The sequence below is a fragment of the Podarcis erhardii genome (assembly GCF_964252035.2).
Source record: "Podarcis erhardii genome assembly, chromosome: 1".
In the NCBI taxonomy this organism is placed as follows: domain Eukaryota; kingdom Metazoa; phylum Chordata; class Lepidosauria; order Squamata; family Lacertidae; genus Podarcis; species Podarcis erhardii.
In genome coordinates this window covers 75,975,566-76,000,739 of record NC_138497.1, presented here as the reverse complement: position 1 = coordinate 76,000,739, position 25,174 = coordinate 75,975,566, and the positions used below count along the sequence as shown (strand labels likewise).

Below are 25,174 nucleotides of genomic sequence, written 5' to 3'. Positions count from 1 at the left end.
TGAGGGCTTGGAAAGTGCTTTAAAAGTTATAGTATGTACACATCCTAAGTCCATGTCTCGCTGTCATTTCCCTGTTGGGCCTACCATTTTTCTTACCTCTTTTGAGGGGGGCTTGCTTCAAGGTTGTACTAATAAGCAGCGGCAGTCCATGAGAGATAGATAGATAGATGATAGATAGATGATAGACAGATGAGGGAGGGAGAGCATTTCAAAAGTGGAGCCTAAAAGTGAGCACTATGTGGCCTTGGAAGTTGTCAAGAAAAGTATATCTCATATTGACCAGGCTTTCCCAACCTGTCGCCCTCCTGATGTTTTGGACCACAATGCCTGTCAGCTCCAGTTTGTATGGCCATGGTGGCTGCAGCGTGATGGCTGTTGTAGTTCAAAACATCAGGCGAGTACCACTAGGTTGCTGTACACAAAGCTCTCAAAATCTTCCAGTGGTTGTAATAATCTCTGCTGAAAATGCTGCTCCAGGTGGAGTTTTCCCTCACAGCTTGAATTTAACTACAAAGGGGAGATAGAAGTTAGGGTAGAGATAGATAAAAGTAAGCCTTTTATGTCAAATGAGGTAGCCATTGAAAAGGAGGGCAGTCTCAGAAGGCTGTGGAAATAAAAGTGAATACTAATTAGTACAGCTTTTTGGCAAAATCCCATTGGCTTCAAAGAGTTATAGTGGCATGGTTTGGGATTGTTTTAGTTGTGGACTCAGTGTGTCAAACGTGATGGGAGTTCAGTTAAGAGATGAAGTGATATTGAGTCTCACGGCCTGGCAGCTGTTCACACATTGCATGCATTGGTTATTCCCAAGTCTACTGGTGAAAATGTAATAAATGTAATTCACTTCCTTGAAAAGTAATGCTGGACTCCAGGAATGCAAAGTATATGGTTTATAAGGAAACATGTTGCACGTATTATGCAGTTCCCATAAACTGGATGAAAAAGTGTGAATCTGAATAGTTTGGGGCTGACTAGGATTTGTTAGGATTCTTCAGTTTGCATATGCCTGCCAAGTTTCTACAAGCAGATCAAACCTGATGGGGATTGCAAGGCACTAAATTAAATAGATAGTTGCCATATTGGGAAACAGTGGCATAAAAATTCTTTGGCAGGAAACAGGCCTAAGCATAAAATGACTGAGGAATCAATGAATGGCCTCTTTTGAGTAGAAGTGTATCAGTAGCATGTTTGTTGTTGTGGCTGAGGCTGCAAGCTTACCTGGGAGTAAACCTCATTGAAATCTCTGGGACTTACCTGTGAGCAGGTGCATAGAATTAGGTTGTTTCTCAATCTTCACAAATGTTGGGGTCATTTTGATTAAGAGCATACCAACAGTTAATTGGTGTATTGTTTTTTTCCTTCACCATATACGGAGAAAGAGACACATGCTGCTCCCAAAAAGGAACGGGTGGGGAGAATGAATCTGCTTTCCTACACTGAAATGTGATTTTGGTCAGTGAGGATGTTGCCTGAAAATAGCCGGGCTATGTGACGACACAGGACGAAGAATCAGTGCTTCCTTCTAGAGGCTGCTTTGAACCACTCTGCATGGCAGCCTCTGCCCCCAGATGGCAAGTCATTTTGTCCACAGCAGCTCACAAGGTGGATTGGATAACTTTCTCCATGCCACTGCAGGCCATTTTTGGCTGTTCGAGCTGTGATGGAGAACATTGCCACACGAGGACTGCCACGTGTGGCAGCCATAATCTGGGAATCAGCCCACAACAAGTGAACTAGAATTTCTCCCTTGTTTTTCCAGAAGTACAAGGTCCAGTGCACCACCCCTGGTCTCCCCTGCCACTCTCACCTTCTGAAGCATTAGCGATCAAACTGTGTGTGTGTTCACCATAATTTAGGTTTGGGCCACATTGACTGGCTACTCTTGAATATAAGCAGCAACTTTTTCTATGGGCTAGGGTGCAGCAATCTTGTGTGCGTGTCTGAACATGTTATTTGTCTGACAGACACCAGTATCTTTTTTCACCTTAGACCAGGGAAGGCCTACGAGATCTACTTTTTTCCACCCCTCACTAGAATCTCAAATCTACCAATTGGAGCCTGGTGCAAAATATGTATATTTAGAATTGGAGAATTTGTTTTGAGTACCAGAACGGAACACAAAAATTCCACACAAAATCCACTCAAACTTCCAGTATAATTTTGGATGGAGTGGTGGTACGGGGGAGTATTCATGTTTCTGTGATTGTGAAATAATTGGGAGTCAGAAATCCTTGCTGACTGATTGTGACCTTCCAGGAGATCTAGATCTACCCTTTGCCCCGTTCTGCATAGACCAACCAATCTGCTCTTTTCTTGCATTATCATGAGCTAACTTGTCATTGGACTATTCCCCCCCCCCCATGTGGAAGATTCTGCTTTCCTGACCAGATATTCCTATCTATCTTTGGGTTGAAATCTTTGCACATTTGAGACTAAGCCTCATTGATTTTAATGGGACTTACTTCTGAGCAGATACACAGAGGATAATGCTGCAAACCTGCAGTTGTTTTTATTCAAAGCGTCATGTTTTAAAGGGAAAATTCTGTGGCTTGTGGATGTTTAACTATGAAACGATCACATTGAGATAGAGTTTGGCTGCCGTTTGGTTTATGTAACACCTTAGCATATAGCCATCCATAATGTGTTTTCCTGTTGCATTTATTTGCGCGGAAAGTTTGAACAACATCTGTGACGCCTTCTGCTGTCAGATCCTTAACAGAAATGTCACAAAGCAGTCCAGCAGAGGGTGCAGCTGTGTGAAAGGGGATCGATAGGCCAGGTTTCCGAGTCTTTCTTATTCTTAGATGACTTTGCTTGCTTTGGAAATGAGCAGAGGCATGAGAGACCAGCAGCACAGATGGATGGGATTAGGAACGAGCAACTTGGGCTGCTGCTTCTTACTCTCAGGGCTTGGTTTTTTTAAAAACTCCGGCTGTTGGAGTCTTGGTCCCAAATATAGAATTGCATTGCCACCATCTAAATGGCTACAAAGAATTTCTACTGAGACAGGGCAAGGAAGAAAATGCAGGGAGTGTAAAGAAATATGTCCTAGATGGTTATCGGATAAGTCAGATTGACTAGATATTCTGCCAGGGGAGTGGATCTATCTGCCAAATGATAGATGGTGGCCCGGACAGTTGCTTCATGATTTTCTCGTGCCAGCAACCCCCACTCCCACCCCCGCCTCAAACTTCTAGCTTTACCTGCCAGGTCTGCTCTCCAGTGCATGCCCATTTTCTTTCTCTATCTTCCTCTCATCATCTTGCCGCCTCACCTCCCTTGTATGGCCAAGGAGAGGGAATGATTGATAGGAGGAAGGCTATTTTCATAAATGGCTTCTGAGGTGTGAGGGAGTGAATTCAATCTATCAAGGGGAAGATGGGTACATTCTCAGCTGTTAAGAAGCTCTGGAGGAGATGGGGACTGTGCTTTTAAAGCCAAGAGTTGGAATAGATTTAGGCCGAAAGGAACATATAGTTCAGAGCAGGAAGCAGAGATGGGCCTGGGGATTTATGTGACAGAATCATGATCCACTTTGTCTCATTTGATTTGGCTCCATTTCGAGCATTTATTTATAACTTCTGCAGTTCTGCACCGGGGAGGGAGGGCCTTACAGAGGGTTTTTTTTTGGGGGGGGGGAGTTTCTTTGAACTGCAAATAAGGTGCACCTGCCTGGTAACTATTGTAGTATTGGCTCTTTTGCCACTGACAGAATCATTGAATGTTTTAAAGTCATGCAAAACTGGCATGTACTACTGCTAATAATACTACTACAGCAAACTGTCCTAAAAGGATAAAGGGCATGGGATGAGAAATCTGTGATTTGGCATTTTTGACCCAGCTTTTTGTTTTTCTTTTTTTGAAATAATTCAAAGCAGCTTTTGTGGGCTCTGATACTGATGAGAGCTTGGAGGGGGGGGAGCAGGTATAATATAAATGCCTCTCTCTTTCTCTCTGTTCCCCCTCCCTCTTTCTGGTGTGGCAAGAATAGTAGCTTGAGAAAGCAGTTTAGTTTAGGTGGTGGTTTAAATATCCTCTTCAATCAAAGTGGGAATTCTTTTGTAACTATTACTGTTCTTTGGAAAAAAAAAACGAAGATCCATTCATGAAACTTCCATATCTCATCTAGTTTGGGCTCCAAGTCTTCTACTGTCTCCTGAAGACCAGCAAATTGGGATGTCTGATAGATCAGGATATGGAATACATTCCAAAGACTGTCCTACCACAAGTTGTCTATAAGACGAAATGTTGGGAGAAGATTAAAAACAGAGTTTATTTTGAACCAGGCTCCTTAGGACTTTGAAAGAAGGCACATCTACCTTAGATGTTGAAACTGGTCCCCCTCAGGAGCTTTGAGGGTGGGCAGCACTTATCTCATAGGGTGGGAGGTACCAGAATGCAATTCTCAGATTCTGCATGGACATGCATGATCCGAAAACTATATCCAGGCAGCAATGGAAAGGAATACTTGAGTGGCATCTCTGGGATTGTATACTGCTTCAATGGCGCAATATACTGAAGCACTAAAATAGTGCTGCCACAGGGAAATGATTAGGTTGCTTGTGCATTTGGGTCAGCCTCAGTTTTGATGTGAGGATTCTTTTGAGGGGTATTTCTAGCCCTTTCACAGCACTTCCCCTGTTTCCTGGGTCAGTAATTGTTATAGCTGAACAGGTTTGAGTCTTATTTAAATGTACAGTGTTGATATGCCATTGGGACCATCAAGAAGCGAGTGCCTCTGAAGGTGCATGTGGAGTACATTTACTTGCTAACTTTCTAGCACCACTGAACATTTTGGGTAAAGGAGAAAACTGAACCCTGGCTCTTCTCCTTTTTAGCTATCAGCCACAGGATATCAGAGGAAGGGAAGGTGGTCCTTAATTCCCATGATGTTGTTTACAAGGTGATCTCCCAGACTGCCATGTCCCAGAGTGCATAAAGCCTAGGAGAAACAGTTTGAAAGTGTTAAAGAGTCCAGCTTTGAGACAACTTTAGAATATATGGTTTTCTTCTTGACAAAGTGAAAATACTTTGACACTCAGATTTAAGAACCAGTTGAATGAGCAGCCAATCTCCGCCTATGTATTTCCTCTAACATTATGAATATTCCATGTCAGTTTTTCCTTGTTTTCCATGTTTTTTCATGTCAGTGCAGGGCGTAGCCTAGTTATCATAAATGGTGATGATCCATATCACCTGAATATTTCCAGGTCATTTGGATTATTTTGTTCAAGTATTTGAGTTGTGTCATGATATTGTTGCTTATTTTTTATCAGATGCAAGCCCTCATTACAATTTAGCCCCCCCTTTTTTTACAAACAATTCACCAAACGTGTGTATGTTCATATACCAAGAAGCACATATTCAAAATCTGTACACCATTTTAAAAAAGTAGAGTTTGGATGATATGGCCCTTCCACATCATGGTTTAGTGTGCATTTTTTGTGTGCAGAGTCCACATAACATTGTCATTATCAGAATGCCATCTCAGATTTTCCCCACCCATTTGATACATATTTACCATTTCTGGGTTGTTTGCTGTTTTATTTATTGGATTTTCTGCAGAATTTCCGCCCTCCCTTCCCAGCAGGTGGGCGGGTTTGTGACACCCAGTGGGTTTTCCTGCTATCGTCCCACCCCCTCCCAGCTAGGACAATGGTCAGCCGGCTGGGGTGGGGGTGGGGCTAGGGCCAAAGGAAAAGAGGCCGACCCCTCGGCCTAATCCTCACTTCGTTTCCTCCTCTTGCAGGTTCATTTGATAAATGAAAAGAAAACAAGACCATCTGGAAACCATGCCAGAATAGGACTGAACCAGATTTTCTGGAATGTTTGTGACACAAAAAGGAGCTTTTGGGGGAATGAGATGTTCTTGAAAGACACCCCCTTCCCGGCCTACAGCCCTTTACCTTTTTTCATAGTAGTTCACAGCTGTTTGCCCTTGCTCTCCATTAGCTTTATTTGCCTGGAGTTCCATCCACACGTTGCCAGATTTGCTCATAAGAACATAAAAAGAGCCCCAATGGATCAGACCAAAGGCTGGTCTAGTCCAGCACCCTGTTCCTACAGGGGTCAGCCCAGATGCCTCTGGGAAGCCCACAGGGAGGAGGCGAGCAACTGGCATTCGGAGGTATGCTGCCTCTGATACTGGCAGTGATATACACACAGGCACGTCCAACTCCCAAGAGACTGTGATCTACTCCCAGTATAAAAACCTGACAGTGATCTACCCATTGTCATTGGAGGGAGGAGGAGTGAGTGTGTGGGGGGGTGTGTGTGGATTGCCCAGAATTGTTGAGCCCAGAGTTGTTGAGTTTTTTGGGGGGTAGGATTGCCCAGAGTTCTTCAGCTTAAATTTGTTAACTTTCTGTAAACTTTATTTAATCCCGCAATCGATAAGGGTCCCACGATCTACCAGGATCAGCCAGGGATCTACTGGTAGATCATGATCTTCTGGTTGGAGATGCCTGATATACAGCTACTGTGAGTAGCAGCCACTGATATCTTTATCTTTTGTCCATTGTCACTGCTGAAAAGGAAGAAGGGTGATTTTTTTAAAAAACAAAAAATGTTCCAAAGTTGTAGTTGATCAGGACTGCAAAGAACATTCTATGCTGTGCTGCTTCCTCAGACGGTGCTCTGAATGATTGTTAGAGGGCACACTCCATGGACACTTGGGGAGGGCAGTGGTGGATGTCATGGGGGGCCTGCAATGCTCACCTGACCTTCTTCCAGTTGCACAGATGCTGCATACCTAGTCAGGGAGGCAATGATGAGGTGAGGCGATGGGGAGGTCAGTGTGATGCAGATGCACCAACGGGGAATCTGACCTCGCCACCACCTTGCCCCTCTATCTCAATAGGCAGCAGCAACACAGCTGGAGGGAGGTCAGGTGAGCAGCACCCCACATTACTGTGGGGAGGGGATGTCTTGTAGGGGGAGTAGATGTCTCATGGACTGTGTACTACTTTCCTTTGGCTCAACCCTATATCTGAATGAATTTATACACAGAATTTGGTGGTTCTGACCTAGTCAAGCTTTGCCATCTCTTGTATCAAGTGCCTACTTTTGTCCGAGTCACTCATGTATCGTCAGGTTTTGTTTTAAAGCCTGACTAATTCTATGCAAAATTCTATGCCCCCAAATACCTATAGCATATGTATAAAGGAGTCATGCTCCATGTAGTACCCTAGTTCTTCAGCATAGTTTATTAATACATAATGATCAGTTATAGGCATTGCTGCATGTATCTGTTTCAGTGCTGGTTATTATAGGAATATGCCTATATTACAAACATAATAATGTATGCAATCATTGAGATTTTCTGAAAGTTGCATCCCTATCTGGCTAAAAATCTGTCCAGGGAGCAAATCACTTATCAAGTCCGGTACGCAAACTTTGACTCGATGAGTCATAAGGACCCATTCTGTCACTGCCTAGAAGCTCCTGTTATTTTCAACCCCTATCCTGGCAATGAAATACAGTGGTACCTCGGGTTAAGTACTTAATTCATTCCAGAGGTCTGTTCTTAACCTGAAACTGTTCTTAACCTGAAGCACCACTTTAGCTAATGGGGCCTCCTGCTGCTGCCGCGCCGCCGGAGCATGATTTCTGTTCTCATCCTGAAGCAAATTTCTTAACCTGAGGTACTATTTCTGGATTAGAGGAGTCTGTAACCTGAAGCGTATGTAACCTGAAGTATATGTAACCCGAGATACCACTGTATCTTCTTTTGCCACATTCCCAGGACCTAGTACTTACTGGTAGTCTACCCACAAGACTCTCATGACCATTATGGAATCCCTAGTCAGTGGGGACCTTTTCTCAATCTGTCAGCAGCAGAAGAATATATATATGAAAGGGCAACAGAATGAACCCATTTTTGGAATCTTACTTTTTTCACTTAAAAGCTTACACGTCTTTAAAAGATGTGTGAAAATGCTCACAGACGTTTTTGCAGTTGTTGGTCCAATGGATGACTTGTCAGTTGAGGTCCCATTGGCAGGGCGGGGGGGGGGGGTTCTTGGCCAATTTCTACCATTAGCAGCAACCACCCTACAGATTCATGATGCACCTAAAATGGGCCCCGCTTCCTTGGAATTGCATTAGCAAATAAATCGTTTTTTAAAAAATTGTCTGTGCTTGTGCATCTTTATTTCTAAGCTCAGAAGAAAAGTTAAAATAGATGTGTTGGACAAAAGCCGTTCCAACACCTCTCAGGTGGGCGCCATTGCCATCCTAAGAGAATGAAGGAGGTGTTCATGGTGAGTTCCAGCACCTCTTTTTCTAGAAAAATAGCACTGACCAAAACTATTTTGGGAACAGTTAGATTGGAAGGGGACTTTGGTGACTCTTCTGTGTTTTCCTCTTTGCTATGGAGAGCCTGTACCACACCATCCTCAAAACCAAAATATTTTCTGCCTGTTGTTAGGGGTTTATCACTGGAACGCTCAAAACCTCACGACGCAGCGGAACGGGTGGGGTTCGGGGCAGTGTTAAGTGCACACCCTTCGGAGTGTTTACGTTGTATCATTAAGTGTTGTCACTGGGAGCTGGGCAGGACCCCTTATATGGCAGGACTCTTGCCTCCAGGATTATTAGACCCTTCTGAAATAGAAACCTTGTGAGCCGCAGATGTTCCTTTAGGACGCACATCCATCTGCCTGCTCCTTCAAGACTCCTCTCATATATCAGCTGAGTAATGAACTCAAGTCGGGGCTTGGGTTTCCTGGGGAGGAGCCTCTCTTTTCTAATTAAAGCTCCGTCCATCATGAATTTTGCTGGATGTTGGACGAAATCCCTCTTGCAGAGCTCATCGTCCCTGACCTCTCCGAGGTTTTCTAACCCTTTAAAAATAGTTCTGCGAAGGTGTTGCTAACCGTCACCAAAAAAGTTGTTGCTGTGCTTTCAGTCCTCCTCTGAGCAGTGGCGTAGCGTGGGTTGTCAGCACCCGGGGCAAGGCAAGTAATTTGCGCCCCCTAACCCGTGGATTTGCGCCCCCTAACCCTAACCCCCAGATGTTGCGGCCGGTGCGGCCGGCCCCCCCTGCACCCCCCACGCTACACCACTGCCACAAAGTAGTGCGAGGCTTAATCACATGGCGGGGAAGAAGGCAGCAACTGGGTCCCGGGGGCGTCTCTGATGTGACTTTACGGGCACCATTTGCAAGCGGGGAGCGGCACCCCATCCGCGCGAGCGCGCCCCCAGACGCAGGAGCCGCGCAGGCAGGGCTGGGGGCTGAGGCGCCAATGGAGGGGAGATGAAGGGCCTGCGAAGCCCTCGAGCACCAGAGAGCTGCTCCTGGTTTCGGGGGGGGGGGGCTCGGCCGGGGGCGGCAGCCCTTTTGTCCGCAGGATGGCAGCGGCGCCACCGGCCAGCCCCATTACCGGCCCGGCCAGCCTCCCGGGGCGCCAGGGCTCCGCCGCAACTAACACCTTCCCTCCAAAACTGGGCTGGTCGGATGTAGTTCTCTCCTGCGCTCAGCTCTGCGCTGGGCGGCCGCTGCATTTTCCCTCCCCCAGATAGTCCCTCCCTCGCTCTCTCTCCGCTCCGCAATGCACGCCTGGCACCCTCCCCCTCCACAGTGGGCGGCGACCCGGCAGCTCGGATCAGATTCGCACAGCCAGCACTGTGAGAGAGAGAGTGAGCCAGGACCAGGTAGGGGCAGAGAGCTCCGAGTGCGCCCCCAAAAATGTTGCGCCCGGTGCGGCTGGCACCCCTTGCACCCCCCACGCTACGCCACTGCCTCTGAGGCTTCTCCTGCCACATTATGCAGCGTAAGCAGCAAACGCAAGGCCAGGTTGACCGGGCACTTAGCTGCTTGGGCGAAATAGTGGTAGCATCTCTGCTGCCTTGAGCACCATTTGCTATGCTGGGAAAGTGGGAACCCAAATCCCTCATGATCCCAGGTTTTTCCGGAGCTTACCCAGTGGTATTAAAGCTGGCTGTAGTAAATACAAGAGCTAGCCAGATAACGTTACCCAAATAACCTTGTTAATTCTGGCACTTTTCCATCCACCCTTTAACAAATGAGCCTGCAGCTGATCTCGTCGTAGTTGTCTTTGGAATGAATAGAAGCCCTGTAACCACAGCAAATGGTGTGTGTGTTTGTGTGCGCGCATGCACTCACACACAGAGCCTGTGTTTTATTTTATTCATTCAATTTATATCCCACCCTTCCTCCCAGAGGAGATCACGGTGGCAAACATAGCAGAGCAAATGATAAATATATCTAAAAACTGTTTAAAAACATTCTAGAATAAAAACCCCCAGCGAAAACGTTTTCTCAAGATGTTATTGCCGGGCTGCCAGGAATATTGTCTTTCAGCCACCATGCCTGGGTAAACAGGAATGCTTTTAAATTTACCCTGAAAATCAGCAAAGTGGAAGACGGATATAGCTCACTAGGGAAGGCATTCCACAAACGGGAAACTGCCACTGAAAAAGCCCTATTACCAGCCACTGCCAACTGGGCAACCCCTGTGGTAGTACCACAGCAAGGCCTTACTTGCCAACTGTAGAGTCCAAGAAGGTGCTCTTTGGGGTATTTAAGACTTATGCCAGTACCAAGTCTCTGAATTTGGCCTGGTACCTCACTAACAACCAGTGCAGTTCTTGCAGGAATAGTGACACATGGCCTCATTGGGCTGCCCCACTTAACTAGCCTAGCAGTTGCATTCTGCACTAGCTGAAGTCTCCACACCATCTTCGGGAGCAGCCCCCCAAACAGTGCATTACAGTAGTCCAGACAGGATTGCAGCATTCCTCTCCCAGTGGTATTTCCGTGCTGGTTGCTGAGAAAGAGATATGGACCCAGTGGGAGCTTTTTTTCTATGCCTATTAGCTGTGGTGGCAGTGGGTGGGGTGGGTGTGACACACTAGACTGCAGACTAGATCCAGCCCATGGGCCAGTGACTTTCCATCTCTGATCTAGGGGAATGTTTCTCACTACCAGATATCAGGTTGACATGCCTAAAGTTGCCCATTCACATATACATCACACAGTGAGGGCCTGATTGTGTTCCATCTAGTGCTCATAATAACGTGAGTTCAATTTGGAGGGCTTGAATACCACAGTGTTTGACATCTTATTTCAACTTGGAGTTAAGTGTATGAATTACTGTAGTTTATAAGGTTCGGCTCAGACAAGTGACAGGCTAGCCTCCCATTTGATGATTAATTTTACTGTAGGGTTTATTGTATTGCTACAATAATCCCTTCTTCAACTCATTTAATTGCCATTGCTCCACATCATATCATGGGATTTTTTTTTACATCTATAGATAGATCAGGTGTGCATGGGTGATATGTCACATACTTATTCTGCTCTTCACTTGTTCTTTCATCTAGAAACCTGCCAACATGTCTGACAACGAAGAAGTGTAAGTAGAAGCATATCAATATTACCATTGGTTTTAAAGGGCATTTTTTGGGGGGGTGGGGGGAGGTTTTCTGGTAGTATGAAACAACTGGCCCTCACAGGTACAAAGTCATGACCTATTCTGAAATCAATGAGAAGCAACACCTAATTTTACTCCATTTATTTATTTATTTATTTATTTATTTATGAAGTCATATGACCCAGGGCCAAATCCACAACCCTAAATAGCCAGTGCTATTTGCTGCTTGCAGAGATCATGGGCAGAATGTAACTTCTTAACTGTATAGTTTGGAATTAAGGTGAAGAAAAAGAGGAGGTTAGTGGTGAAATACTGAGGAAACAGAGCACATATTATGTATTTATTATGTATTTTAGAAACCCAGGTTGTTCTGCACCACACAAGCCTGGTTTGCACTCAACACTAATTCAAACTATGGTTTAGCTTGAATGAGGGAGTATGCCTGGTGCAGAGGGAGCAAATTGTTGCTGCTTTGCTCACCTGCTGCCACCATGCTATCAGGAGCGAAACCATGGTTTAGTTTAGCATTATGTCCAAGCCTGGGGTTGTGATTTGTAACTGAGGTTTGTTCTTATTAACAACCAATGTTTGTTTGTGGAGAGCAAACCACAAACCTTGGTTCGGACATAACACTAAGCCAAATCTTGACTTTGTTGCTTTTGTGGCTTTGCGGCAGCAGTACAAGCAGGGAAGGAGCAAAGTAGCCACAATGTTTTCCTTGTGTGCCAGCATGCTTCCCCATTCATGCTGAGCCATAGTTTGGTTTGTGTCATGTGCAAGTGAAGCCATACCATGATCGCAGCACAGTTTCCAACGTGATATAATATAGCAACATGCAGCATTAAATGACATTAGTATGCATTAATTAATAAAAACCAGTTACAGATAGGTAGCCGTGTTGGTCTGCCATAGTCAAAACAAAACAAATTCCTTCCAGTAGCACCTTAAAGACCAACTAAGTCAGTTCTTGGTATGAGCTTTCGTGTGCATGCACACTTCTTCAGATACACTGAAACAGAAGTTTCCAGACCCTTCTATATAGTGAGACCCACCTTCTCACTATATAGAAGGGTCTGGAAACTTCTGTTTCAGTGTATCTGAAGAAGTGTGCATGCACACGAAAGCTCATACCAAGAACTGACTTAGTTGGTCTTTAAGGTGCTACTGGAAGGAATTTGTTTTGTTTTAATAAAAACCAGTCACTGATAAAACAAAGCAGTGCAGCCTCAGACAACGTTAACTAATTTAATCCAGTGTGGTGTAGTGGTTAAGAGCAGTGGACTCATAATCTGGGGAACCGGGTTCGTGTCTCCGCTCCTCCACATGCAGCTGCTGGGTGACCTTGGGCCAGTCACACTTCTCTGAAGTCTCTTAGCCCCACTCACCTCACAGAGTGTTTGTTGTGGGGGAGGAAGGGAAAGGAGAATGTTAGCCGCTTTGAGACTCCTTCGGGGAGTGATAAAGCGGGATATCAAATCCAAAATTGTCTTCTTCTTCTTCCAAACATGCAGGATGAAATAAAAAAGGTTCTGTAGTACATCCCCAGGAGACTTAGATTTGTCATTGGTAAAAACACAGAAAACTGATAAGGTGATGGTTTAGTGGAGCTGAAGCTAGAATGCTTCATAGAGAAAGCTTACTACTAAATTTAGTTTTCAAGGGAGTCTTGAAGTCATGATGGAGTGTCTTGACAAACAGAGAGAGGGATGCAGTGCTCACATGCATAAAACCTCCAGCCTCCAGCCAGACTAGTGATGCTCTACCATTTTTTTATTCTGACAATGACTTGGAGCTGAAAGATGATAGCACAAATAAGGCAGGATCTATGAATTATACTTACAAGCAGCAAGTACATCACATGATAGCTACAATTTAGTCTGCAACACTGTGCACATTCACCAGACTCCCTTCAGTGTAAACACACATAGGATTGCTCTGTTCATTAATTTGAATATGGTCTTATCTTCTGTTTCCTTTTCTGTCTGTCTTTTTTTGTAACAGGGAGCAAGTAGAGGGTGAGTATTTATAAGCTTTTCTTAATTGTATATCAGCGTTGTAAAGCGTCTAATTTTTTTTATATACCTTTCCAATGCATATTAGGTGTTGTTTTTTAAAGCATCTTAGTTTTTTAAAAATGTACTCAGCATATATATAAATATTCAGAAGACAGAATCCTAAGAGGGTATCTGTTTCCATTATTCTTGTCATGGTTTCATACTGTGAAGGTCTCATAACTTAAGTCATTCATTTCTTTGTACCAAATTCCTCCCCTTTCCCATCTGTAATCCATCATACACAAGCATTCTGAGTCCTGGCTGACCATGAGCATAGGATCATGGTATCTCATTTTATAGAATTCTGACCAGTGTTGACCTTGCTTACATGGTCAATGCCTGTTTCACACGGTTGGATTTCCTGTTCACTCAAATCATATCTATCCTCTCTCCTCCACCTCCTATTTTTGCTTTCTTGTCATGCAGCTGCTGCCATCTGTTGGTGACGGATTTGACAATCACGGATCCCATAAATATGTCTCTTTTTGTAGCTTATTCATTTCAAGATTATCTTATTGCTGCTTGTTACCCTGTGGAATTTTGAAAGTCATTAGCAAGGATGGCCTAAAAATGAATGAATTTTTTATTTTTATTAAACAAAAAACCGTATTTGCAGACTGTCTCCAACCTATGCATTTTGAAAAGTTTTGCCTTTTTAAGATAACACCATTGTAGGCTGGGGAATAAGTACTATGTAACTTTCTATCCTGTGTCTGTTTCCATTGTGCAAGATTACATATCCAAACATATTAGCTGTTTCAAAATATATGAATTTGTGCATTGTAGTTCATTGCTGTCCTCTGTATTTGTTCACGCTCTCAGCATATGTTCCCTGTCAGAAAGCATCGTACTATCAGTGCAGACTTTTGTTGTCTTGCAGTCACATGTGGAAGCAAATTTTCTGCGCATGGTGCTTGGTCATGTCTATGAAGCATATCTTCTTTTTGGACTGAAGACAGACGACTCTCTTTTTTAACAGTCTTTCCTCAAGCTGATACCATTTAAGAGGAAGCTGTCTCACAAAACTGTAAAGCTGGAATGAAACTGAAGATCACATAGCTGCAGAGAAATAGTTCAGCCTTTTGAGGCAGCATCTTCTGGGAACAATTTAAGCACAGCATCTGTGGACAAGAGGAGAGTGTTTGACCTGTCCTTGTTTTTGTCTGAAAAATGGCTTCTCCAATCTCCCCAACCTCTCCTGGTGACGCTCCAAGATCAGAAACAACCGTGCCAGGAGAAAAATTAGCTGAGTAGAAGCAGTTGTTGGGGGCATGGAGTGAGAAGAGGAGTCATCATTTTTTCCTCCCATACATGTGGCACTTTAAATTATCCCACTCCCCACTTCGTAGGATCTTGGCATGATCTGTATTATCATACATGGGCTGGGCTGCCATTATGTCTAGTTCTTCCCTAAATTGCACTGAGAAGCTGGTTTGATCTTCCCCGAGGATGACTGTCACAGCAGCAGCATGTCATATGACCACCGGTGGAGACCTCTTTAAAGTGACACAGCAGCCACTTAGCAGGATGGTGCCAGCTTGCTGTACAAGATCGCCTGGCTCCCACCATGAGGTTTCTAGTGCCCGAGACTGCTGAAAGATGCCACTGTGAATATTTCGTAGGGGCTGATCTACAAGGTGAGCCAGTGCAAGAAATACTGGCCACTGCATGGAGCACTTCCAAGGCGGAGGTAATTTTGCGAGCAGCCTCCACATTGTGGCTGTGTCATGTGGAATTGCTCCAAAAGCAAAAGGCAGAATTTTGTGCATTGCTTACTCATTCCACTACCAAATGTGAGCAGGGCTGCTGAATAGTATATTCCATATTGGAAATGTGCATTGGATATGAAATATGTTCAGTAAAATAAATCCAGATTTTTGCAGCAGTAACACTAAATATCTTGATTCAAAACCTTTCACTGATTTTAGCAACCTCTAGTTATACATTAATGAAACAGGAACATTTAATGGAGGAAATTGCATTGTCGTTTTACTATCTATTGAGGCTTATTGACCAATACCATAGCTATCCAATATAAACAGAATCAGAAAAAAAAAAAATTACAGCTGTAATTCACTCTAAGATTGAAATACAATCCTCTCCAGCGTTTACTTGTTGGTATTAAATTAGCGGATTCTGAAGCTACCATTCCACCTACGAGAGATCACCAGAGTGAATCAGAGCAGGCAGTGAGCTACCTTTGACCGCTTGTGCGAACTACACAACAGTATCCTATAGAAATCATTTGGAGGGAAGAATTACTCCTGCTGAAAGTTCAGTTATGCAATAGGGCCTTCCTTTGCAGAAGTGCAATGGAATCTCAATCAAATTTTTACATTGGGACATGCTACGTCTATTAGAACAATATAATTCACTCATGCCAACTCAGTTGAAATCTCTTATTCTTGAAAGGAAACAATGGCCAGTTCATTATTTTTTTTGTACTTGATTAGCTCCAGACTTTAGACCGAGAAGAACCATGGAAATAGATTTGGGTGTTTTGTTTTGTTTTGGCTTTTTATAAATAAAGGGTGTTTTTATTTTCAGTGAGTTTTTATCTTTTGTGTCGGTCCTTGTGGTCCATGTATTGCAATTGCTATGCTTTTTTGTTGATTCTGTTGCTTTTCTCGTTTTCTTTCTTTCTTTTATCTCAATGCAGAGGAATACGAAGAAGAAGGTAACCAAAACCTGGAATGTGCCTTCTCTCTCCTGGATGATCCCTTGATCTTCAGCTCTTTAGCTGCCTGTCATTCACCCATCTCTTTGTTATTGTCTGCTAAAGATGATCTGAAATGCTAGGTGAATAACCAGCCCAGTGACCTTAGAATTAAAACCGGAGGCCATTTCACAAGGCCAAAGGGGAGATCTTGACAGCCACCAGATTAAATGCATCAGTTGTGCATCTTGCTGAATTCCCTTTCTGGCCCTCATAATTAGATTTGAATTTGTGGTGGCAGAAACTCCCATTATAATATTTAAGTCCCCAAACAAACTGTCATCAGCACAATAAGTTAAATGTGCAAGTTGATAATATAAAATTGGGAAATGTACATCATCTTTAGCTGACTACAGGTTTGACAAGTTACAATGGTGTATATTGATACAGGCACGTTTTGAAGATGGAGTGAAGAAGATTCCCTTTCACACAGTTCTATCAGTGCTGAACTTATTGTTTGTACTGTAGACTCTTGGCAGTGACGGGGTGTTCAGAAAAGCTTACAGGATCAAAATGTTGAGTGAGACCACACATTAGATAGCCTATTAGGTACTTGGATGTGGAAGTGCTAATACGTTTTTCTAGTGCAAGAGTCTTCTTTGTTTTGCTGTACTCCATACCAGGATACCCCTTAAATATTTTGAAACAGGCTACTTAGGACTCAGCTACATTGGCAAAGAAAAAGTGTTTTATATGCGTTGTATATGCCTTTTAACACTGTGACACCAGATGGTGCTGTTCCATTTTTGCCAACCTGATTTCTCACAAAGTTTACAATGCATTTAACTGAAATGCTTCTTTGATGTGTTTAGATCCAGCCTTACAATCCCTTGGCATTTGATGATAAAACTTTGCTCTCGGGTTATAAAGGGAGAGAGAGAAACCAGCTTGGAAGAATATTGATTTTGTGATTGTTGTTCAGTGATATATAAAGGATTTGTTTTATTTTAAAGCATTTCTAAACTGCTTAATATTTAAACATAAAAAGAGTAGAGTGATTGAATAAAGCAGGAATCTAGTAATACCAAGGACCAGTTGTATAAATCAGGGAAACCATGGGCAAGCAGAGATGCCTTTACAATATGGATTTCTTCTCCCACCAGGAAACAGAGGCCTGCCCCATTGGGTTGGGTTGTGTGTGTTAGACCTTCTGGGCTAGCCTGCTCTCCCATGTACCGCAGTCATTTCCTTCCTATATGCATGTGATACTGTACTGTGGATAGCCTGGTTCAGTTGTTAACACTTTTAGTTGTACCAGAAGAGAATGCTGGGATTGGAGCAGGAATGCCATGGTGTTAAAATGCAGGGCAGTGTAGCCCTTGATGCCCAACATGTCTAGTGTTGGGGGGGGGGAAGACTATGGAAGACTGGAAGACTATGAGCAACCGACTCCAACACAGAAACTCCATAAAATCACAATTGGAGGCTTAAGGCTAAATGTATTATTCTTAGCTCCTGAGTACGATGCTGTTGAGGAGAAGTTCATTTCCTTATTGAAACAACAGCTTTTAAGCCAGTACCCTAATTGAAAAGCAAAGAAAAAAAACAGTGCTTTGCTTAGGATTATTGTGAATGAAGGTCCTTTTCAAACTCCATCTTCAGCCACTTGTCAAACCTAACAAAGAAATAGTCAAGGGTGCTAACCTAATACAGTCAGCTTCTTCTGGGAAAAATGAATTTCCTTTCCCTTTTCTTCCTTCCTTCCTCCTTCTTCTTTCCCTATGTTCCTTCCTTTCTGTTGGACAGGGGGAAACCCCACATTGATTTCAGTGTGTGATTGCTACGCTTGGCGTTTCTCTTCTCTTTAAACTGCATGCTCCCCTCTCTCTTGAATTATGTTTTTCTGGTTTCTGAATTGACCATCTTTGTTTGATCTGTAACTGTCTTCTTCTGTTTGCTTCCTGTTTTGTACATTCTCTTTTTTTTCTAACCACTTATTTCTCCAGCAGTAGTTCACAAAAAGAGTTTTTAAAGGGTTTGGGCTGCTATCTTAATGTTATTATCTTGTTTGTCTTTGCCTCTTGTTCCCATGATGTCTGCTATCAGAGGAAGCACAAGAAGAAGGTATGTGTGTGTGTATGTGTGTGGTGTTGCCCTCTGGATTTCTCTCTCTTCCTTTTCAGAAGAGTGGTTTGTCTGCACAAAGGAATCCTAGGGTGGCAGAAGAAAAAGAACGAGATAAAAGAGAATATTAACTCCAAAGGCTTGATTCCATGGCATCAATGTGGGTGGGTGGGGGAGTCAATGAAACTGAGTTGATGTTGCAGTCTTCATGACAACTCAGTTTTGAATCCCCTATACACTAAAAGAAGTGTTATTTGTTTGTTGTTCATGGTAAATAACAGAATTGGTTGCATTTTTTTCAAACTTCTATTTTTTTTCTTCAGAATAAGACTCTGCCATAGCATCCCTCTTTGGAGAAATATAGTCATTTTTGGTTCATTTTCTCCACAAATTGCAGGATTTGAAATGTGACATATTATATAAATAACCTCTGTCTAACAAAATATGGGATTTTAGGATTCAACCTAACTCTGATCTATATGCATGCTTTATAAACAAAGAAAGCCAAAAACGGCCCATATTCTTACTATCCAAGTAACATTTCAAATCACTGCTCAATGTGTTGTGTCCATTCAATGTGTATGTGATTCATCCCCCCCCCCCGCTTGACTTGCAATATTGTTATTTCTAACTTTACCCCTACAACCTCATGTTCTTCATACAGTTTGGGCGGGCTCATTTCATTTTTATTGTTTAACTCTTTTTTCTTTCTTTTGCTGTTTCCTTCTCTTTTTTCTATTCTTCCTCCAGAAGAAGCTCAGGAAGAAGGTATGTGTTGAGGCATCTCGGTTCTGACCATTTAAATGGAAGTTGGAGCACTGCATTTCTTAAGGCTGTGGAAGGGAAGGTGTGATTATAGTACTGTCCATGCTAATTGGATGCAAAAGGGCACTGACTATAGGCACTGACTATATCTAAATAGACCCTTCGAAAAATGTACAGCCACCGACATGCCATAAGCCATCTGCGCATGGTGCTTGATTTTCTATTGACTTCAGCTGAATTACCTATGGCATAAGAGACTGGATAGTTGGAATGAATGGGATATTATGTAGGTGGCTCAGACTTCCATTCCACAGCCCTGCCTTGGAGCAAGCAACTATATCCTTTGGTGTGTGTTGCTGCTAATTACAATATAATGGCTTCTCTCCTACCCTCACAGAGAAATTAAGGCAGAAGAATACAACTGGGAAAACATTGCATTGGAATTCAAAATCCACATCCGCTTTTCTTTCTGGCACAACAGCTTCCATATGTGCTCACGGGGTGAAAATATGTAGCCAAAATCAACTCTTGAAAGTTGGTTTTATTTATTAGTATTAATAAGGCAAGATTTAGGATTAGCTGCTTGATGAAAGCCCACATGAGCCTTCAGCAAAATGCAGCCCAAACATTGAACTCATAAATATGAACTCATACAGATGACCAAATTACCCTGGCATGAGATTACTTGCCTGGCGTAGCTTCCTTCCTTCAATGAAGGAAGACTTTACCACACTTCTGTGCAGATATGAGGGGGGAAATGTGGTGAAATTGACAAATGTTCTACAGAACTCGCTGTTGAATTTGCCCTGCTGTGTTGCTTAATATCATCCTATACTTGTGTAAGATACTTTCTGTCTGCTTGAGTATATACACGCCTTTAATTCAGCTCCAAAGCTTTAGTTTGGCTCTTTAAAGAAAAGTAAGGAACGGTTATCTGCTTTTAATGCCCTCTTGAGACTTGATGTCTGCAGCCATGATTCAATTCAGGATTTAGTGGAATAGAGAGTAAATTTGTTTCCGCGCTCCTGCTTCTTCCTGAATTGACAATGCATTGCATTGGCCTCAGGCTGATCCACCCATTACCCAGAAGTCTGTGCTGCAGTCCCATGCTGAAGAATTCATACAATAGACAAGCATGGCAAGATGTGAATGCATATTCCCAACATGTGCCTGCCTGTTGACAGCAGCAGCACTGGCACTAGCTTGCCTCACATAGTTCCACAACAGGTTTTTCAGCACTGGTTCTTCATGGTCTTCTTCTTCCTGCCCTGTTTAAATGGCTGAAAGGGTCAGAAGCAACCTAAACTTTGTGCTGTTTTGGCCCTGTAAGCATATTCAGGGCTTAACCACATGTGGTGCTAACAATGTGATTAGGAATAAAATGGAGAAACCGTATTGCCTCCTGGTCCTTGCTATTAGTGAATGAAACCAGTGCGTCTACTATCTGCTGGCGAGGCTCAAGGGAGAAATATGCACATGACATCTGCTCTGTTTCTGGCTGGGAGCTGCAGCATGCAAGCCAAACCATAGGTAGTGATTCTAGAATAGGCAGGTAGCTTTCCTTGTTGGGGATACAAAGGAGCCGTCTGGAAATCCAGTTGTGCCTATTTTGCTTGCCATATTGATGCCACTACAGTCCTCCATGCCATCTGCAAGGACAAAGTGTGTAGTGAAAGAGAATGGCACAGGCTGAGACACACTTTGATTGTGGGGCTGGATGGTCTCTGTGAGTTTGTTCCTGAAGTATGTAAATGTGCCCCAGAAGGAAAGGAACAGCTTTATAAACAAAGCCATCGGCGATTCTTGGCTTACAATTCATTTGCAGTCTGAACTCTTTACATTTCCTATTCCGCATTTGCATGAGCTGCATTTCTCTATGTGCATTTCACCATCCCTGTCTTAACTGCATTAATTTGCTTTCCTATAATGAGCTGACTTACTTATCAACACTGTCTTGAATTACTTTAAGCCTCTTGTAATCGTGTTGTCCTTTTTCTAATATTCTTGTTTTCTATTGTCTTAATCTTGTTCCATGATACTTCCCACCTGGTGAAGTTCATGAACCAGGTATGTGACTTGACTTCTGAATTCTCCTCTTTCCATCTCATATCAGTGTGTGCAAGAATTTGAAAGTGATGGAAGAGAACAGGAGAGCAACACATTACCTTAATGTCTATGTTGGTTTCCCTGGAGACAATCTCTCTTTCCCTATATCTCATTTTCATTAACAAATGGTGATTTTTATTGTGCATTAGAACAGTGAAACGTTGTCATATAGGACAGACACTCAGCATATATGATCTAGAGCAGGGGTCAGCAAACTTTTTCAGCAGGGGGCTGGTCCACTGTCCCTCAGACATTGTGAGGGGCTGGACTATATTTTTGGGGTGGGGGGAATGAACAAATTCCTACACTCCGCAAATAACCCAGAGATGCATTTTAAATAAAAGGACACATTCTACTCATGTAAAAACATGCTGATTCCTGGACTGTCCGCGGGCCGGATTTAGAAGGCGATTGGGCCGGATCCGGCCCCAGGCCTTAGTTTGCCTACCCATGATCAAGGGCAGTGGTTCTCAACCTGTGGGTCCCCAGATATTGTTGGACTACAACTCCCATCATCCCTGACCTCTGGCCTTGCTACTTAAAGGTGATGGGAGTTGTAGTTCAACAACATCTGGGGACCCACAGGTTGAGAAATGCTGATCTGCAGTGCTCTTATGGATATAAGCCAACTGAGACTCTGTTAAGAACACGGTGAAGCACAGGATCACTAGCTGCACAACACTTTAGACATTCCCAGGGAAATACCTTTATATAGTATTTGGTTAGTGTACCCATCTCTATGATCCAAGCATTTCCCTAATTGCTACCCTTCCTTCATATTTTTATAGGACTGCCTTTTGCCTTTCCCTACACATGTTCCAAAAGACTGGGAAAATTAAAATGCCCTCTTTAGTCTACTTTCTTTTCATTCCCTGGATAATCTGTAGGATACAAGTTTGCTCACACTCTCTACCAGTAGCTGATGGACTTTGGTGGAACCCTTCATAGACAACTAAAAGCAGGTCTGAGGTCATTTGGGGTGGGGGAAACTGAGAGAATCATCACAGGAGCTTTATTGAAGTATAGTTTCCATTTTAAAGCCAGAGCGTGCAACCCTACGTCTAGACTCTAGATCGGCGAAGTCCTGTCTGAATCACTTCCCCTTCCGCACCAGTTTAAGATCCTAGCCCTGCTCCACCTTCTGCGCTGCTCTCTCCTCCTCTGGGTCCTCCTGCCCTCTGGGGCATTGCCCTTCCTGGACTCTTCCGACGCTGAGTCGCTTAGCTCCTCCCCTTGCCTCCGGCGTGCTTTAGGACCCGGTTCCCAATCCTCACTCTCTGCTGTCCCGCGCTCCTGTACATTTGAACTTGCTTCTCGCGCCAACCCAGTGACCTTTCTCCTAACCGTTACACTGCTTCTATCACTGCTTCCCTCTTCCGTGACACTGGCCGGATCTGACCTCCCCTCCGTTGTACGACTCTCCGAGGAAGGCGTGGTCAGCTCTGCCTCGTCTTCTCTCCCTGGTGGGGGAAGTACTGGTCCCGATGCCTGGGACCCTTCCCCCCACTCTGCTCTGGTGGGGAAGCTGGTCCTGATCTCCAACTACTACTCTGGGAGTCCCTGCTCCCCCCTTGCTCCTGGGGCGTTCCCCTTGGGACCCCCCTACCCCTGGCCACTGGCGCTCCCTTCTGTGAATCTTCCGATTCGCTGGAGAGGCTTATGGAATCCCTCGGACCACTGTCTCCTCCTACACTGCCCTCTGATTCCTCGCCCTCGCTCTCCATTTCCCATCTTCCCTGTGCCTCTGCTCCTGAGCCCCTGACAGTGCATTTGTGGTTTTTTTAATAATTGGAATACCATGTCATGCTTATTAAATTGTGAGCCTGCAGGCTAGTATAGTATAGGCATTTTTATAAATATTGAATAGTTATGTTGTTTTTACACCTAACAATAGCAGGTGTACTATGGTTAGATTCACACATGCACACAGACACAACAGCCATGGTCCATATTGGAAGGATATATAGCTTTTAGGAAGTGCTGCTTCCTATGCTACTTTTCTGAAATGGAGAAATACGATCCATGCTCAGAAAAGCAACATGTGAAGTGATCCTGAATTCCATGTATGCAGACAATATGTGCATATTTCATATTCCACATATGCAAATCACCATAGGATGATATCCAACTAAGCCATGTTCAGAGCAGACCCATTAAAAACAATGGCTTAAGTGCATTGATTTCATTCGGTCTGTTCTGAGTATGACTAGCTGGCTATCATCCTTATATATTTAAGAAAAGTACAAATAGATTCCAAGGGTTTCTATTCACATTTGTAAATCAACATAGGCTGCAATCCTATACCTACCTACCTACCTACCTACCTGGGAGTAAGCTCAATTGAACTCAATGGGACTGACTTCTGAGTAAGCATGTATAGGACTGCACTGTTTAATATTATACAAGAGACCCCATGTTAATTTGCCTGTCTCTCCACCTCTTTTCCTTCTTTTCCCATTCATGTTTGTCTCCTTTTTTATTTTAAACAGGTCATTAATTTGTGTTCCCCTTTAATCCCCTTTAATCAATTACTTATTTCAACCTTGACTTGCAAGAGTCAAAGGTTGCAGTCACCCTGTATTTATTACTTGTCTTGTCTTCCTTTTTCTCTAATGGCACGCCCCACCTCACGAAGTCCATGAACCAGGTATGTGACATGACTTCTGAATTCCACTGATTATCTGAAAGGGTGATGTGTACAGGAATTCAAAGGTGGAGCAAGGAAACAGGAGATAACAGTTTCAATAACTCTTAACACTTGCTTGATTTTAATTTCTTTTCCTGCAACCTTCTTGATTTGAAAATAATGCATTTTCCCATCCTTCACGTGTAAGTATCTGAGAGAAAGAAAACATTTGCAGGCGCTTGAAATAGAAAAGGTAGAAAAGATAGGGTTTTCTTAAATGGGCAGCTAGTGGGGGAACTAGGCAGAATCAGGAAAGATCTGAGTCCTCTTCACGCATTATGATGAGCACAGGTAGAGGGGGGAGCAGGATCCCACCCACTGTCTTTCCTTCAATACGACACACACAGCTAACTTAATTCCCACTGATTTAATCTAAGTCTGGATCCAACCTATTGGCCATTTCACAAGTCATGCTGAAAGTGCTCCTCCCTCAACACGTTTTCATTGTAATGTGTGAAGAGAGCTAGAGACTAGGGTTCCTTTTAAATGGCTTCAGTTTATTAAACAGTAATGGCTTTGTGTAGACAAAAGCTACTATGGATAAGCTGCTGTATTCATGAGTGAATATTCTTTGTAAAAGGGCATGGTCTCAAAGATCCATTTTTTGGTTTTGGAATTCTGCATGTATAGCTTCGTTCTCCCCAGAGAGGCAGATGGAATAAGAGTTGGTTTCCATCTTTGGGAGTGGAATGGAAGCCACTGATGTGCAAAGAACCTAACCACATGACAGATCAAATTTATTCTTGTAACAAGAATAGATTTAAATCGAACCTTTGCTAGATACCCATGGAACTTCCTTGCTTTCTTGCACGCCTAGGTACTAAAATGTTACAATGAAGATCATAGCTACCCTGAAATTGACTGGAGCTTTTTCTTACTATTCAAAATATGAAAGCTTACCATGGTGCAAATTGCCATGAACAAAGCATGCAGGTGCAAATTTTGGACCATACATGTGGTTCTAAAATGGGCTGATGAGACTATCTACCCAGAAACAGAAATAAGTGTGCTCATTTCTGGTTTTGTGGAGATGATCCCATGCAAGCTCTTTAGAACTGCTGCACTCCAGATGAATGGGATGATACTTGCATTTCTTCTGGATCAGCCAAGAAAACATTTTTGTAAAGCATAATGGTGATCTCCTCTTAGGCCGGGCTATGCTGACAAGTGAATGACAAAACATGTGGCATTTTTCTATGTGCCTTTTTATCTGGTATTTGCCATTCACCTTCATTGATTCCCCACTGGGCTGCTTTCATGTGATTTTTTCAATGTTGTTAATTTTCTTTCCCTCTACTGCCCTCCCCCTCCCCCACCCCTCTTGAAGCTCATAGAAGCGCCCAAAGACCTTGTAATAACATGTTCCTCTTGTTTCCGTTCTCTCGCT

General features: G+C 43.4%; 1 protein-coding gene across 16 annotated transcripts in view; it reads left to right on the top strand.

Moving 5' to 3' along the window:
- Positions 1–25,174, top strand: part of TNNT3 (troponin T3, fast skeletal type) — a 44,620-nt gene that overhangs the window by 547 nt on the left and 18,899 nt on the right. For 4 of the 16 annotated variants that reach the window (XM_081842020.1, XM_081842016.1, XM_081842006.1 and 1 more), the window contains exons 2-6: positions 11,347–11,378; positions 13,398–13,411; positions 16,110–16,127; positions 18,213–18,230; positions 18,981–18,998. In XM_081842020.1, the coding sequence (XP_081698146.1) occupies positions 11,359–11,378; positions 13,398–13,411; positions 16,110–16,127; positions 18,213–18,230; positions 18,981–18,998 (88 nt within the window). In that variant the 5' untranslated portion in view covers positions 11,347–11,358. Of the gene's footprint in view, positions 1–11,346; positions 11,379–13,397; positions 13,412–16,109; positions 16,128–18,212; positions 18,231–18,980; positions 18,999–23,736; positions 23,749–25,174 lie in introns of all 16 variants that reach the window. The other 12 variants (XM_081842021.1, XM_081842018.1, XM_081842009.1 and 9 more) reach the window with 8 other exon arrangements.